Source organism: Peromyscus californicus, unplaced genomic scaffold (genome assembly GCF_007827085.1).
Source record: "Peromyscus californicus insignis strain IS unplaced genomic scaffold, ASM782708v3 Scaffold_23__1_contigs__length_62951481, whole genome shotgun sequence".
NCBI classification, from domain to species: Eukaryota; Metazoa; Chordata; class Mammalia; order Rodentia; family Cricetidae; genus Peromyscus; species Peromyscus californicus.
Window position 1 is genome coordinate 17,061,872 of NW_026294534.1, and position 18,304 is coordinate 17,080,175.

The following is an 18,304-nucleotide window of genomic DNA, read 5'->3' on the forward strand; positions in this document are numbered from 1 at the left end:
ATTGAAAAGCAATCTTCTCAATCTAACCATTAACACTTTGAAAACTTAGCAAAACATCCAAAAGCAGTTTCTTAGTAAAACTCTTTACACTTTAAAAGTAGTCTCTTAATATACCCCATTTGTATTTCTTACTAACAAAAACATGACATTAATCCACTCAAACAACTTTTGAAATTAGACTAAGGAATATTAACTCTCCCCCTTTTCTTTATAATTTTTTAAGCAAAATCTCAAGCCTAGTTATAAAACCCAAACTTTTCCATTTAAACAGTTCCATTTATAACACAAAACTAGTCCTGTAAGTAATTTCATTTTTACATAAACAGTTCCACAAAACAATTCATGAATCACCAATTAATAAAGCATATATGCATACACAAAACTGCATCTTGATTCTAGGTAGAAATAATAAATTTCTTCATTTAAACAGTTCCATTTTTAACCCAATTCCAGAAAACAGTTCCTAGGTCATTACTATAAGTAAACTCAAAATTGTCCCATATCAATGAAATCTCTATTGTTCATTTCATTTCTTAAGTCTTAAAATTCAAACGATAAATTCTGGTACTAGCCTTCCAAATATGAAGAAATCCATAACCAAAATCTTTTTGTAGTTTTCATTTTAAGTTCAAAAAGTTCAAACAGAAAATAAATTCTGGTATTGGACTATCACTTCAAAATATGAAGAGACGTTTTTCAACCAAAACATTTGCAGTTAACAATTTTTGTTCAAACAAGCGTCTCTGAACTTGTTCTCAAGCCAGAGACCTTTTTAGGTACAGTAGTATTCTAAACCGCACCGTTTTTGATGTTAGCTCAGGTTTTTCTGTGTTGCGTCGATTTTCCATGGATCTCAGCTGCGGATGCCTTGTGCTGGTTCTGGGGTTCACCATTCTTAGCTTCTTAGTGACTTCTGGAACTTTTGAAAACTGCTCAGACTGCCTGCTTTGCAGTCTGCTAGGACACTAACTTCTGTATCTCAGGTTTTTTCACCATATACATTAAGCATAGATTCACACTTAACATTTACACTTTTTAAACTCACATATAACATTTTTTGCCTTGCAAAGCATTTAGACTCACATTCAACATTTACACTTTTTTACAAACTCACATAACATCTACTTATTTATACTCCTTAAGGAAACTCTAGAACTACTTTAGCAAATATATTTCTTATTACTTATATACTTGTATTCATTCCATCTTATTTCTTATTTAAACTTACATTTACAACTAGTATCTTCACTTCTTACAAGCTTATTACTACATGTCTTAAGACTACCTTAGATATTTCTTGCAAGCTTATATTCTTAAAGGAACTCTATAGATCTATTTTACAAACTTATATAGGGCTACCATTAGCATATATTTAACTTAGCAAACACCCAAAGATGTCTTAACACAGATCTAAGAGAATTTTTACAAACTCACATATCTTATTTTCATCTTTTTCTACTTCTTACTCTTAATTATCACTATCTCTATTAGAAAGATTCTCTTAACTAGACAGGAAGTACATACATCATTTCTAAAGTTTAGAGTTTATAGTCAGCACTGGGATTTAGTGAGTGTTGTTGTTATAGAATTGTGATAGTTGTTGCTAGGGGACTGTAACATTCTTGGGACAAAGCCACAACCCAAAGTTGCCGAGTTCTCTCAGCCTTTCCGAACCGGCAGAGATGCACTGTCAGTGGTAAGCAGTTGTTAACTAGAGGCTGTCCATTCACCCAAATTCATAGTAGTTCCCCTAAGTGCTTCAATTCAGACAAACGTTTCTATTACAGCAGTACTTTTGGTTTGCTCTACCGAAAAACTTCACTTCACACTGAGGGTGAAATTACCATATTTAGCTGCTGTAAAGCTCTTCGCCCAAAACTGCACAGCTATTAGGTGATATAAAGTATTTTTCTAAAGGAGCTAGTAAAGCCAAAAGCGGCACAGCTCTGAACTGTATTTAGTATTTTCACTTCATTAGCTTTAACTCCTGATGTTATTAGCAGCTGTAATACTTAGCATTGATTTTTTTATAAGGAACTTTCAGGTGAAGCAACTCTTTTGTAAGACAGCTAGATTTTCTGAAGTTTGTTTCCCATCTATAGAGCAGTCATTTCTTTCTGAATGCCTGTTTCTTATCCCCTTAATTAGATTTGCAAAGGAATCACTCATTGCAGGCTGTTTGTTCAAAAGGTAAATAATTTTTAATTTCACATAAGTTTTTTCATATCTAAGACAACATTTAGTGTATAAACTGCTCTCTCTTGTTTTAAGGATTTTAAAGTGGCTTGTTTGCTCTTAAAGGTAGCTTTTTGTCATCCAACTACCGTAAAAACTTTGCACAGCTATTAGGGTAAATAAGGCATTTTACCAACGGAGCCCCAAACTGAGAAGCACCTAGTTCCGTATCCTTTCAATTTTTCATTGGAACTGATACTTAAACTCTTAGACGACTTTCCTCCTTATTCTTTTAAAGGCTGTATTTTAAGTTTACCATGAACGTATTTTCGAGCTGACAAACATGTTTCAGGGCAATGTCGCCATCTTTAGCGGAAAAACTATCTTTCCCAGAATGCATTTCTCTTATATCAGTCCCTTATTGCAAGCTAGCTTTTGGACTTCATTTCCCATAGTTCTTTTTGGGTTTGAGAGTCAACTTTTAAGTTCTTTTTTACCAGACTTGCTTACAAATTCTTGCCCGGGAGGTTTGAACAAAGTTTTTTGCTTTTGCAACAGGAGATTTGAACAAGCATTTTACATTTTCAGCTATGGCACGTTGGGAGATTCCCATTCTCTCCTCAGCTAGCTTTAACAGGTGTTCTCTCCTTCATTTGACACTGGATCAGAACTGCACCTGCCTCGTTAGCTGGCATTGAGGCTGCCATTTCTGATAGCAACTTTCCTCGGGGCTTGTGTTTGTCTTAGCCAGTCAGTGAAAAACAAGATCATTTACAACAGCTTTTCCATAGCTCCTTCAGAGAGATTTTCTCCCACGGATCTATCTCATTTTGCTTGTTCCTTCCCCCACTGATGCAGAGCTTCAGGTATCTGTCTGCGGCTCTGTACCTCTGCTAGCTGCTTTTGGGGGTAGGGGCTTTTTTCCTCCCCGAATCTGCCTCAAATTCTAGTAGCTTTTCAGGTCATTTTTCTGGGGAGGATTATGTCCCTTCTGTTTCTTCAGAGTCTTTCTCCCAGACAGTTCCCAGTTTGGTCTCAGTTTATCCCCTCTACCCCAGAAACAGTTTCCGACACTACAATGGCGGCTTTCCCTGCTCCTGAAGGTAGGGGCTTTTTGTCCGTTTGTTTTCGGGGTCTGTGTGGTTTGCATACAGACTGAAAATCTAACAGGGGCGGTTTTTGCCATTTCTTAACTCCCATTAGGACAGGTGTTTTTTCCCTCAGGCCTTCACCTGGCCCAGTCCCCCAGTGGGTTGTATTTGCTTGTCTGGGTGCTCAAGGACAGAGCTTATACCAAAGGCAATCACCCCTCAGGGCTACACTCCCTCATCTCGGGGAGTCAGTTGAAACAAAGCTTTTCTCAAAGAGGTGCTTTCTCTGACAGAAAAGAAAGTTCTGTTCTGCCCTGGCTGGGCTCTTTCCCCAGATAGCGTTCTGACTCAGCAGCACAACTGCTTCAGACACAGTTCAGCTTTACCGTTTTCCCAGAAAGGTCCTTACTCTGATAGGAAAGATTTTTTCTCAGATTTCTTTTTTTCAGCTGTGGACCTATCAAGCCGGGACTTGTAGGAAAGCAGGCAACTGTGCTGTTCCCACTGGCTTTAGTTTTGTTTATTCATTGGCAATCTTCCCCTGGGTCCTGCACCTTCCTGCCTCATCTCTGTGCTCCAGGAAGTTTACCACTGCAGGAACCCTAGAATCCCCGAAATGCACTCCAACTCAGATGCTGGCCAGTCACCTCTGGGTTTTTGCTCAGAAGCGAGGATACAATGCTAACAGTTTGCATTGTTTCAGGGGATCTTTGCATTAGGACAATTAGGAGCATCTTTTCATTCTGAAACGCTCAAACAAAACCCTTGATGCCTCAGCTCGGCTGTAACTGAAAAGCTTGGCTTTTTTGCTTTTCTCAGGTAAGGTTTTCTGCCCTTTGGGCTCTGTAGCTTTTCACCCACACTCTCCAAGCGTTTCCCTCAGGGTACTCTGACCCACTGTCTTTTACCAGTTTGAAGAGACAGAGCTTAGAGGTTTTTAGGAACTTGTCCCTGCGTCCTGCATTGCAGGAAGGATTTTTAAAGCTTGAAAGAACTTGGAGAGGTTTTGCTGTCTTCAGAGGTTTGTTTTCCCTAGAGCTAATCACAGGTGGTCCCCATACTAATATCTTCAGGTGATTCTAATTTTTGTCCTGAGAGAGAAAGTTAAAGGCTTTAGTTTTTAAGTTTGAGAGCTTTTAGTTTGAGAAAGATTAAGGCTTTTTAGAGAAATTCCTCCCCCCCCGCAAGTTTTCCAAGAAAAGCTTTATAGTTTAAGAGAAAGATTTTTTTTTCCCCCCGGAGAGAGACCAACTTTTCCCAAAACTTCTCAACTTTAAACTTTGACTTCTTACACCCCCATTTTTGCCTCAGGGAGAAATTACTTTCTCCTGCCGCTTGGACTTAGCATTTCAGCTGTCCCCAGGTCAAAAGCTTCCATAGGAAACTTTTTCTTCCCCATAAGCTCAAAGAAGAGCTTTTTTACTACCCGTAAAGCCCAAAGAATTTTCCCAGTTTGTGTTCATAGCCCCCCAAAGTTAGAAAATTGTAGAGTTTTTCCGTCTAGTTGCCTTTTTTTTCCTACACAATCTTACACTTCTATGTTTTTCCTAAACTATATTACTACCCTATGCCTTATACTTATTTTTCACAGATAGAAATTGAGAAAGGGATAGAAGACAGAAAATTTTGACAGAAGAGAATTTCGCTGCAGCATCGGACATCCTTCCAGTCCGCTTTCCTTTTCTCTCGAGGATAAAACCCCTGCCTCTCAATAATATATATAAAAAATATATATTTTCCATCACACCGGCATGCCTTATCCACTGGCAGGGCTGAACTCAGCACTTTCGCCAAAAACTCTGTAATAAAACTATTATTTTCCTTTATCTTTAGTCCCTGTTCATTTGTCTTTAGTTCCCCCTTTTTAGTCCCCCTATTTTTCTTTAGTTCCTTTTCTTTTTTCTTTAGTCCTTGTTCATGGCGCCATTCTGTAGGGCATTTACCCACCACCCCCACAGTTCCCCAGAGTTTTCTTGAGTGCGAGCAGCAGGAAATATTAGATAGAAGGATTTATTGCGGAGAATATTATGGAGATAAACAGATAGAAAATAAAGGATAGCCTCGAGAGGGCCTGGAACCTATTCCAACGGGCCCTGACTGTCTCTGCCCCAGGGTTTTTATAGAGACGCCAAGGGGTGGAGCAAAAGACCTCCTCCCCCAGCACGGCCAAGTGCAGACCATCTCAGACACCTGCACTCAGGCCCGTGGTCTAATCATCCTCTATGCGGACCTGCTGGGTAAAGCCACGAGGACCGGAGAATGGGCTCCCACAATGCTGCAAATAAACAACACAGAAAACCACAGCATGGGGAAGGAATGAGAGCTAGTTTACAAAAATCTTCAAGCGTTTTACATGGGATTAAGTCACTGACTCTGACTGACTCCAGCTAACTCAGGTAACAAACAGTACTGTAAACATACCATCATAAAGCAGCATCCTTATCCTGTTTCCAGTATCGATGGTGGATATTTGTTGTATAAGATTGCTTTGGACCTGTTGGTTGTGTACACACACACACACACACACACACACACACACACACACACACTGCTCTCAGTCAGGGGCAGAGATTACAGTCATGCATTAATTTAGAGCGTAAAAGCTGATTTCATGGGAAATCCAAGGCAAGTAAGGATAATTGTTACATTGTTCTCTTAAAGGCGGGTTAAATAAACAAACAGGCGGAGTACACAATAGGGTAGCAGGCTGATTCTTAAGTGACCTCAGGGTATATGATTAACTGGATCCAGCAAAAGTTCCAGTCTCTTAGAATATAAGCAATATTTTCACACACACACACACGCACAAAAAAAATGCATCACTATCTCACTGGCCCTAGTTTGGCAATTTCTCACACAACTAAACATACCCTTACCATAGGGTTTAGCAATCACTACCTGCTTTAGTTAGGGTTTTTATTGCTGTGAAAAGACACCATGACCACGGCAACTCTTCTAAAGAAAAGATTTAATTGGTGTGGCTTGATTACAGTTTCAGAAGTTTAGTCCATCATCATGACAGGGAGCATGTAGCTAGAGTTTTCCTGCCTGGCCCACAGTCAGGGCAAATCTCTCTCACCTGCCAGTCCCACAGCCGCTCAGACCCAACCAAGTAAACACAGAGACTTATATTGGTTACAAACTGTATGGCCGTGGCAGGCTTCTTGCTAACTGTTCTTACAGCTTAAATTAATCCATTTCCATTAATCTATACCTTGCCACATGGCTCATGGCTCATGGCTTACCGGCATCTTTACATGCTGTTTCTCATCATGGCGGCTGGCAGTGTCTCTCTCTCACCCAGCTTCCTGTTCTCTCCATTCTCCTCTCTGTTAGTCCCGCCTATACTTCCTGCCTGGCCACTGACCAATCAGTGATTTATTCATTGACCAATCAGCAACACATTTGACATACAGACCATCCCATAGCACTTCCCGTTTTCTTTTCTTAAAAAGGAAGGTTTTAACCTTTACACATCTCCAAAGTCAGCTTGGTATATTTGGGAATTTGGACGTAGCTTCTCTTACTACTTCCTGCTGGAGGGGGGTGCTGTATCTTATGGGGATACAAAGAACATTTTAGGATTATGGAGTAGTCCATGAGGGTGTATCGTCTGAGCCAGTTGCCTTGAAACAGTTCTGGATGTTGGATGATCTGGGCCATGGTGTCATTGGAGACCTTTCAGGTGGTCTTGGCTGGTCAAACCTGATGTGTCTTAATCTGGAACAAATCCATAGCCTCTGGCTTTCTGTGGAAACAAAAGAGACTCCTTTCCAAAGCAACATATCCTTACATCCAAATTTTGAAGTCAAAGTATCTTTAAAATATACATACTGGTTTAACTCAGCTTCCTTTACAATCAAATATCTCTCTGCAGTTAAGAATCCCAAAGACAACACAATCCAGATTCTCTGTGTAATAGTCATCTCTACATGGCTTATTTTTTATATTAATTTTACTGTCTCTTTAAAGACTTTATTTTTTAAAACTATGTATTTGTTTATATAACTGTATATATCACCTTTTTTGTCTCTTTCAAGCCTACGTATATTTTACACACATTTTAAACTGTTACATCTGAATCTGTCTTATTGTGAATCTGTTGCTTTAAGCTGCAGCAGCTGTGGCTGCTGGCTCCGCCCACCTCAGCTTCCCAACATGGCGGCAGTATGCTTACCGCCAGCTCTGGGAGCCATCGTGGGTCTATGCTTTTATCCAAGCAGCGTGTAGCCCAGAAACCTCTTTTTTTGTTTTGTACTAGCAAAGGCTAAATCCACAATGCAGCTTAATGTGCCACTTGCAGAGGCCTCATTCCCGCCATATGGCGGCAGGTCGAGCGCACACGCTAGGAACCCGCCAGTAGCTCAAACTGGCAGCTGCTGCTCATTTGAGAGAGACAATTAGGAACTGTTTTTAGCTCCGTTTTAGAATCCTTTTTCTCAGTTTTTAGGTGGAAACTCTTGCCACCACGTTGGGCGCCATTTGTAGCTAGAGTTTTCCTGCCTGGCCCACAGTCAGGGCAAATCTCTCTCACCTGCCAGTCCCAAGCCGCTCAAACCCGATCAAGTAAACACAGAGACTTATATTGGTTACAAACTGTATGGCCGTGGCAGGCTTCTTGCTAACTGTTCTTACAGCTTAAATTAATCCATTTCCATTAATGGAGCATGGCGGTGTGCAGGCAGATGTGGTGCTGGAGCTGAGAGTGCTACATCTTGTAGGCAACAAGAAGTCAACTGACAGTCACATTGAAGAAAGCTTGAGCAAAGGAGACCCCAAGGTAACACTTCCTCCAACAAGGCCACACATCCTAATAGTGCCACTCCTTTTGGGGACCATTTTCTTTCAAACCACCACATTCCACTCCTTGGCCCCCAAAGGCTTATAGCCCTATCATAACACAAAAGTGCATTCAGTCCAACTTCAAAAGTCCCCATAGTCTACAACAGTCTCCAACTTATTTTAAAGTCCAGAGTCCAAAGTCTCTTCTGAGCTGCATGGCAATCTCTTAACTATAATCCCCCTGTAAAAATCAAAATAAAAAAGCAGATCACATACTTCCAACATAGAATGACACAAGATACACATTATCATTCCAAAACAACAGGAAAGGAGCACAGTGAGGAAATACTGGACCAAAGCAAGACTAAAAGCCAGTTGGGCAAACTCAAAACTTTTCAGTGAAACCCTTTTCAGCTCTCCGACTCTGTTCAGCTTTGTTGACTGCAACATACCTTTTTCTGTTGGGCTGGGTCCACACCCAGTTAGCAGCGCTCCTCGGCAGGTATCCTACAACACTGCCATCTCTTATATCTTAGGTTCTCCAAGGCAATCGAGCTTCAACTTTACACCTTCACGCAATGGCCTCTCTACTAGGCCTCCATTCAGGGACACCCCTGACTCATGCCTGGTCCCAGCAGCATGCCTTAGGTGCAGAGGCAATTTCCATAACCTGTTTATACTATCCTTAACTCTAGAGCCAGAACCACATGGCCAAAGCTGCCAAGCTCTGCCACTTGCCAGAGCTGGAACATGGCCCTCTCAGTCAATTCCATCATCACCAGCTTTCTGTTTTCCATCCTAAACTTGGATGTTCTAGAACTTGCTCTGTAGACCAGGCTGGCCTCAAACTCAGAGAACTGCCAGCCTCTGCTTTCCCAGTGCTGGGATTAAAGGCATACACCACCACACCCGGCTCTAAGCTTTTCTTAAATTCCTTTTCACAAGTTGGAAACCTTTCTTTAGTTCCTTTTCATTACAAATCTTCATTAGAGTTACCACCAAAAACCACATGACAGAGTCTATATTAGGCTGTTTTGAAATTTTTTTTCTGCCAACAGAATTAATCCAAAATTCTTTACTTTAGCCTTAGGCAAACTTTTCAGACAAGGGCAAAAAGCAACCACTTCCTTCACCAAAGTATCACAAGAATAATCTCTAGGCAACATACAAAAATTCTTCTCATCTGAAACCCCTTGAGGTAGTCCCTCACAGTTCATCAAATCACACTCAGCACCACTGTTTTCCATGCTCCTACTAGTATGGCCCATTAAGCAGTGCTTCAAGTTTTCCACTGTTTTCCTAACCCAAAGTCCCAAAAGTCCGTATTACTCCAAACAAAAGTATGGTCAGGCCTATCACAGCAATACCCCACTTCTGGTACCAACTTCTGTCTTAGTTAGGGTTTTTATTGCTATGAAGAGACACCATGACCACAGCAACTCTTATAAAAAAAACATTTAATTGGGGTAGTTCACTTATAGTTTCGTCATGATAGGGAACATGGCGGTGTGCAGACAGACAAGGTACTGGAGCCGAGGATGCTACATCTTGCAGGTAACAGGAAGTCAACAGATAGTCACACTGGGAGAAGTTTGAGCAAAAGAAACCTCAAAGCCCACCCCCAGAGTGACACACTTCCTCCAACAAGGCCATGCCTCCTAATAGTGCCACTCCCTTCGGAGGCCATTTTCTTTCAAACCACCACTACCCTTTGCTATTTACCTATAAAAACAAACATTTTATACCAGCTCAAGAACACTGCTTGTTGCTTTATTTACAATAACCAAAAACTTGCACGAAACCAGAGTGCGCTTCAGAAAGTTAACAGATTAGCAAACCATGGTCCATCTAAACAATGCAACATTACTCAGCAATAGAAAGAAAGGAGCAATTATGCCACTGGAGGGCAGGATAGAATCTTGAATACATATTCTTTTTTTTTTTTTGGTTTTTCGAGACAGGGTTTCTCTGTGTAGCTTTGCGCCTTTCCTGGAACTCACTTGGTAGTCCAGGCTGGCCTCGAACTCACAGAGATCCGCCTGGCTCTGCCTCCCGAGTGCTGGTATTAAAGGCGTGCGCCACCACCGCCCGGCTTTTTTTTGGTTTTTTTTTTTTTTTTGAATACATATTCTTAAGTGAAAGAAAGCATCTATACACAGTCTATACACGGCACCAATATGATTGTAACACATTCAAGAAAAGGCAAAACCACAAAAACTAAAATGAGATGCAGCCATCAGGGGTTTTGTGTGTGTGTGTGTGTGTGTGTGTGTGTGTGTGTGTGTGTGTGTGTGTGTACACGATAATTTAGTGTACATATGTGTCATTATATATCTGTCCAAGTTGGCAGAATGTGTAGCACCAATAGGTTGACACCCGCATTCAAGACAGGATGTTCTCTGGCCAGAAGAGACTTGAGGAGTGTACTCTGATGGGAAGACAGCATGGAAATGGCCACAAGTCAGAGCTCAACAAGCCTCAAGCAAATAGGAAGTAAAAGGTGAAGAGAACTCAAGAAAATTTGAAACAACAAAAGCAATAAAATGATTTTTTTCCTGCATCTTCTGATTAAGTATTCCCCGTCAAATCTAACTAATCAAATTAATGAACACACTGATTACTGGCATCAGAAATGAAATCAGTGATGCTGATACACATGCCAGAGACATCAAAGGGCAAACAGACAGCAGTACCTATGATTTGCATGAATAACTACAGCTAAGTTAAGTTAATTAATTACTACATCAATGACACAACTCCATCAATATAGAATAGACAATTTTAAGAACTTTAACCCTATTATGGAAATTGAATGGTGATTAAAGAAAAGCAGTGAATAGTTTTACTAGAAAACTGTATCAAAATTTTAAGAAGTAACACAAAATGTTTACAAAAAATGAGTAAATGCTCTCCAATTTATCTTATAAGAATAGTGTTATCCTAATACCCAGACCAAAGACTGGATTAAATAAAAGCTGCATGTGCCAGTGTCCTATACACATACACCACACACACATACACACACCACACACACATACATAACACACACACACACACACACACACACACACACACACACACACACACACACACACTTCCTTAACTAACCATTCACAAACAGAATTCACACTTTTTAAACATGATCACACACTCTGACAAAGTGGAGTTGACTTCTTCAGGGGTGCACAGGTGGTTCATTATTTGAAAAAACAATGAACATCATCAGTTCATACGAACAGGTACCAAAGAAAAATCACACAAATTGGTATAGAAAATGCATTTAGTAAAATTCAACACAATTCATGATAAAAAAAAAAAACCTCCCAGGAACATATGGATCCAGTAGATCTTCCTTAACTTTAAAGGAGCATTTTCTGGAAGGAGAGAAAACAGCCCCACAGCTGATTTTATACATGATCTTGAAAGACCGTCCTTTTCTTCTGAGAACTACCAAGAAATTCTCAGTCCCACCTTTATTCAAACTAGCTCTAGAAGGGATTATTCGGATCAGTAATAATTCAAGAAAAAGAAATCAAAAGCCAAAATATTTCTAATCTCTAGATTAAAAAATAAGAAATAAAACTGTCACGAGGCGTGGTGGCATAGGCCTAGGCAGGAGGCTGTGGAGTTCAATCATCTCTTAAAGCAGTCCACACAGGACTCTCCATGAATGCTCACTGCAGTAATAAACAAACTCAAAGGCAGTCTAAAGGAGTGGAAATTTGAAGAAAGATGATTGTCTATACGATGTTCCTAGCACGCATGCACACCACTAAAAAGGACTGTGACAATGAATACATAGCCACATTTTGATTGGCTCAAGAAGAGTGTTGGGATGTAGGAAGGAAGACGTGAACCCTCGGTGCAGCCCAGGATGAGCTGAGAGGGGCACACCTTGCTTCTGTTATCTTATGCCCCAGTTGCGACCAACTTGGAACCAACAGGAACTTCTTTCAATTAGAAAAGGATAAAGAGGATCCCAGAGGTCCTCAGTGCTGTGGCAAATACCACCATCACTTCTAATGGAGCATCCTCCAGTGCTGCGACAGGCCGCAAAGTCACCTGCACAGTTGTCTCATTATAGCCCCAGTGCCCTGACATGTAGCATCCTCATGAGTCCAGAACGACTCCGTAAGTGTGCCCTGCTCTCGGGACCCGCAGAATAACCACACACCCCTGTGGCAGCCTCACTAGCATGGCTGTCCCCGTCTTTGAGAAAGAAAACTATCCCAGCAGAACATCTGGATCTACAAATGCCTCAACTGTCATGACATCTGTCCCACACGGAAACCAGGAGACTGTCCCACCTCTTGAGATCTGTACCTACTGACCAGAGCCTGAGCGGCTGGGGGCAATCCTCTTCCTTGGGGAGCGGAACCACTGGTCAACTGCTTGCCAAGCCCTGTAGTTCATGCCACAAGTGTGCTGTGGTAGTCTCAGTTTTTGCTGTCGTTATGTCCCACTTCACCAAGCCTAAGTTGCTGTTGTGTTAGGGTTTGGTTCAAATGTCCTGGTGTCCTAGTTTTCCACTGTGCTCTGTGGCTTCTCAGTCCCCAAAGTGACAAACCCATGTCTAGACCAAGAAGAAGGAAGATATTCAAACAAAATGGCAGCGGGGGTATGACTAATTGAGAGATGCTGACTGCCTGCCACGCAGGGGTCTTGGGCTGGGTCTCTAGCACTTTGAAAGGAGCAACAAAGATGTCCTCAATCCGTAATGACACATAGATCATTACGGATGATGGGGAACAATATATCATAAATTTAATATCTTATAAGAAATTTCCAAATTCCTAGACATGCATACCTTACCAAGATTAAATCTTGATGAAATTGAGAACCCTGAATAGAATGATAACAACAAATTGATTCAGTAATAAAGCATCCTGAGACCAATGAGACGGCTCTGTGGATAAAGCACTTCCTGTGCAGACCTCATCCAAACTCCGTCTTTGGAACCCATGTAAAGACAGAAGGACAGAACCAGCTCCTCCAAGTGGATCTCTGACCTTCACACATGTGATGTGGCATACACGCCTTCATCACACACACACACACACACACACACACACACACACACACACACGATAAAAATATAATAAAAATAAATGTAAATATTTCAGTGTCTGTTTTAGGGAGTAAGACTCAGCAAGTTAGGGTACCTGGCAACCAGAGTTCAATTCCCCAACCCTAAATAGTGGAAAGAGTGAACCAACTCTTGTAAGTTGTACACACATGGGATGCACATGTACACACACACACACAAAATAAAATAAAATATTTTAAAAGAATTTCATTAGTCAGATTTTCCCTTATTATGACAAATATCTAGAAAAATTTAAAGGGAAGAATTATTTTTTTCCTCATGATGCCTGTGATGAATATTTCACTTCCAAATCATAATGTTCTTCCCATTAAAAAAGTATCAGACCAGATGCTTCACTGTTTCATCCTACCACACATCTGCAAAGTTTATGGAAATTCTTCTTAAATTATACCAAAAACTGAAACTGTTTCCAAAGGTATTGTCCAACTGAGAATAACCATGATAATTAAACCAGAGAACAGTGAGAAACAGAGACAGGGATAAAGGCACTATCAACCAAAACTCTGAATGAACATATGTGCAAAAATCCTAAAATTCCTAAAAAGCTGGATATGCTGGCAAGGCATATCCAGCCACACATTTAAAAAGATTATTCATTATAATCAAACGTGATTTATCACAGTGATGCAGGAATAGGTCAACATACCTAAATCAATAAATGAGACAAAGGACAGATGAAAATACTTCATCACAACCATAAGTATAGAAAAGGCATGGCCAAAATTCTATATCCTTCACAATAAACCAGAACAAACAAGATATGGAAAGAGTGCACATCAGCATATTCAGGACATAGATAGGGCTATGTATAATAATCCAAATGAGAAAATTGGGAATTGATCTACCTCAAGATCCAGCCATACCACTCTTGGGCATATACCCAAGGAATGCTCAATCATACCACAAAGATACATGCTCAACTATGTTCATAGCAGCATTATTCGTAATAACCAGAACCTGGAAACAACTTAGATGCCCATCAATTGAAAAACGGATTAAGAAAATGTGGTACATATACACAATGGGGTACTACTCAGCAGAGAAAAACAATGACAGCATGAAATTTTCAGGCAAATGGATGGAACTAGAAAATATCATCCTGAGTGAGGTAACCCAGACTCAGAAGGACAAAAATGGTATACACTCACTTATAAATGGATACTAGATATAAAGCAAAGAACAATCAGACTGCAACCCACAGATCCAGGGAGGCTACCTAGCAGGGGGGACCCTAGGATGACTGTGGTTTATAAGTTTTGGTTTTGCCCAATCACTGGGCAAGCTTTAGTGAAACATTTCACTATTAGGATAAAAATATGTACCATATCAAGCTGATGAAAGAATATGCTAGCTGTACTTTCAGGAGGGGAGTCTAAAAATCTTTTTAGATTATGGATTAGCCTATAGAAAAATGTCTGCTGTAAATAATCCAACTGAAGGCATTGTATTAACTGTGGAAACTTTGAAAGCTTTCTCTGTAAGGACTGGAACAAGATGAAGATGGCCACTTTTGTTATTATTTTTATTAAGTATTTGAAGTTCTAGCCAAAGAAATCAAACAAGAAAAAAATGCAAATCATCCAAATTGAAAAAGAAAAAAGCAAATTGCTACTAACTGTAGATGACATGATTGAATATACAGATAGCAGTAAAAGATTCAATAAAAAATATCTGGTAGGAGAAATACACGAATTTAAAATTTTTTCAGAATATAGAAATCAACATAGAAAATTCTAAAGTGTTATTGTACACAGGATGATTATCTTAAATGGTAATCAAAGAAGCAGTCCTATTTATGGTCTCTACAAAAAATAAAATATCCCAGAAGGATTTAACCAATGGAATGGAAGAGTGAAAGGTATGAAACTTTAATGAAATATTTGAAGAGGGCACATAAACAGCAAGGCATCCCATGTTCATGGATTAGAAGAAGCAGTATTGTGCTAAATGGACATAGTATTCAAATGATTCCTGATGACTTGTCACTACACCTATAGAGCGAGCATCTCTCAACTCACATCAGTCGATGACGGTTGACCCAGAGACCCTCACCTGGTCCATATGCAGACCACAAGAGATGATGGAGTGCTCAGCCCTGAATGGAGCATACATGTCACATCCCTCTGCCAAGGTGAAGGGAGCTTCATGACAGAGGGACAGGAGACTGACTACACAAGAGCCACAGGGGTGGATCACATCGAGGAAACAGTGTGTTTCAGACACAACAGGGCAGTAGCACACATGAACTCACAGCTATTGTAACAACACGCACAAGACCTGCTCTCCAATCCAAAAAACAAAACACCTTACACTAGATGACGACTGGCATCTGGTAATGACTAGGTAAGAAAGAGCCATTTTGTTTTAATCATGTGACCCCTGGGCAACATAAACTGGATTCAATAGGGAGAGGGGAAAAAATAAAAAATAAACCTCAGTGCTGAGTGGGAAGGGATGGGTGTAGTTGGTTGTTTTTTGCTCTTTGGCTCTTTTGGGGCCCATCACCTAGCTCCCAAATAAATCACACATGGAGGCTTATTATGAATTATGAATGCCCGGCCTTAGCTTGGCTTGTTTTTTGCCAGCTTTTTTTTTTTTTTTAACTTAAATTATCCCATCTATCTTTCATCTCTGGGCTTTTACCTTTCTCTATTTCTGTATTTCTGTATACCTTTCTTTCTTACTCTGTTATTGTTTGTGTAGCTGGGTGGTTGGCCCCTAGCACCTTCCTCTTCTGGTTCTCTTGCTCTTTCTTCTCTTTCTTCTCAGATTTCTCCTTCTATTTATTCTCTCTGCCTGCCTATCCTTTCTCCTGCCTCACTATTGGCCGTTCAGCTCTTTTTTAAACCACCAGGTGTTTTAGACAGGCACAGTAACACAGCTTCACAAAATTAAACGAATGCAACATAAAAGAATGCAACATATCTTAAACAATGTTCCACCACATAAACAAATGTAACACATCTTAAAATAATATTCTGCAACAGATGGGAAAGTGGAGAGAATGGCTATGGGAAGAGTTGGGGGGCGTGGATATGTAAGAAATTCTCAAAGAATTAATAAAAATGCTAAAAAAGAAAAAAATTGTAGAAAGTGTGTAATAGCGGAAAATACTAACTCTCTGAATGGACTGAGATAGCTTCAATGTCCAAGAGGAACCTGACCTTGAAATTAAAATTCAAGATACTGATACCCCAGGGCTGGAGAGATGGTTCAGTGGTTAAGAACACTGGCTGGTACATTCAATGAGTGTGCTTTTACTATCTAGAATAGCTCAACAGAGCTTCAAAAATCGTTTCTAGAAGGAGACTCTATCACAGGAAAAGACAGCTTCAAGAACTACAAAGGAGGGCTGGTGGGATGGCCCAGCAGGTGAAGGGGCCTGCCTCCAGGCTTGACAATTTAAGCTTTGTCCTTAGGACTGCCAGGGTAGAGGGAGAAAAGTGGCTCCCCCCCGATTTTTTCTAATCTTCACATAGGGACCCTGGCATGCACACATCCAATCAGATGCATACACACACACACACACACACACACACACACACACACACACATCCCTTTTTCTAACTTAATTCTACTTATGCTGACATTTGTTTAATTTTACACGTCTAAATTTTACTACAAACCAATGTATTGTTTAGTGGCTACTAACAAAGCTTTGAATTTGCATGTTGGGTCATTGTCGTGCAAATTTTACATTCATCTGTCTTACACTGATTTTTTTTTTCTACCAGAATGATTATTGGGAATTGTTCACTATTGTCATTTAAGAACAAAAAAGGACTTTAGAAGGAGACAGGGAAAGGGAAGTGGCCTGGAGACGGTGGTGGGGCGGGGGACTCGGAGAGAGAACTAAAAGGTTGTGCTGAGCACGTGACTATAGCCAATGCTCTGGACCAGTGCAATGGTTCACACAAGCTCACCCTCAGACCTGAGCTGTGAGTAGGAAACCTGGATGACTGACCTTCCCTTCTGAAACTCCGCCCTTGGGTGGCTCTGTCTTCACTGGCACGGTGATATGCAGGTATATGCCTTCTGAATCTGCAACAAGAATTTGTATTTTGTTGTTTTAGATTTTTAAATTTTTTTTTTTTTTGCTTTGGTTTGTTTCCCGAATCCCATAATAGTCCCTGTTCCTGAGCGCACCCGGAGCCCTAAAGCTATCAACAAACTTACTTGCAATAAACCCACCCTCTTCCTCCATGCACAACTTCCGATGACATTCTAACGACCCACTGAAAACGATGTAGATATAGGCAAAAGACACGCCGTTCAACCTGGCCACCCTGTTCCTCCTCAGAATCATTCTGAGACCCGTGTCTCTCGGGGGTCTGGGGAGCAATCAGAGGGTGCTGGTGGTACACCAGCATCTCCCTTCGCAGGATGCAGGGTCCTAGGAAGACCAGTCGGATTTCCTGTTGTTGGTCCAGACACAAAGACAGAGCAGAAGCCACCATGATTACCCCGGGGTTCACCTGGCCCGGGCTGGGGTGGGGCAAGATGGAGGAAGGGCATCAGTAGGAATCCAGGAGCACAGTGGTATCCTCTCTCATCAGCTCTGGGGAAGCAAAATGGAAGGAGTGGGAGGCTCGCAGGGCCTTACCGAGGCGGGCTAAGAGCATGGCAAGCTCGACAAGTAGGAAGAGCAGAGGCATGGTTGGGTCGGAGTGCACAAAGCACAGCCGAGCTCCAGACCGTTGGCAGCCGCCGAGGGGCACGTGGGCAGCATGGGAGACCGCCCACCCAGGGCGCGTCTGAGGCTCAGGGCCTCCATCTGGCACAGAACAGACACCAGCTTCTAGCTCAGGCCCTCGCTCTAGGCGTAAAAGCACAAACAAGGCTAGCTTGTCTTGCCTGGCTCTTTTTGTTCTCTCCACGTCACTGGTTTTCTGGCATTTTTCTTGTATTATGATGGAAGACGAAAAGCAAGCTAGAAATGACACTTATTATCAACATGACACATAAGTAAATAGAACTTGACCTTGGCAAGGCAATCATAAAGCATAACGCGCTCCTCTCCTGTCTTCCTTTCTTGCTGTACTAGCTTACGGTTGGCAGAGAGAAGGAATGCGATGTGTGTTTTGTTAATGGTGACCATCTCAAGGTTTCTATTGCTGTAACAAAACACCAAAAGCAACATGAGAATTTA

At 41.1% G+C, this 18,304-nt stretch overlaps 1 protein-coding gene across 1 annotated transcript in view; it reads right to left on the minus strand.

Annotated features, from left to right (window-relative positions):
- Nucleotides 1–17,810, minus strand: part of Adam18 (ADAM metallopeptidase domain 18) — a 68,353-nt gene extending 50,543 nt beyond the window's left edge. The window contains exons 1-2 of the mRNA XM_052751850.1: nt 17,759–17,810; nt 17,120–17,196 (exon numbers count right to left, since the gene is read on the minus strand). Of these exons, the coding sequence (XP_052607810.1) occupies nt 17,120–17,196; nt 17,759–17,810 (129 nt within the window). The remainder of the gene's footprint in view (nt 1–17,119; nt 17,197–17,758) is intronic.
- Nucleotides 17,811–18,304: the final 494 nt, after the last annotated feature.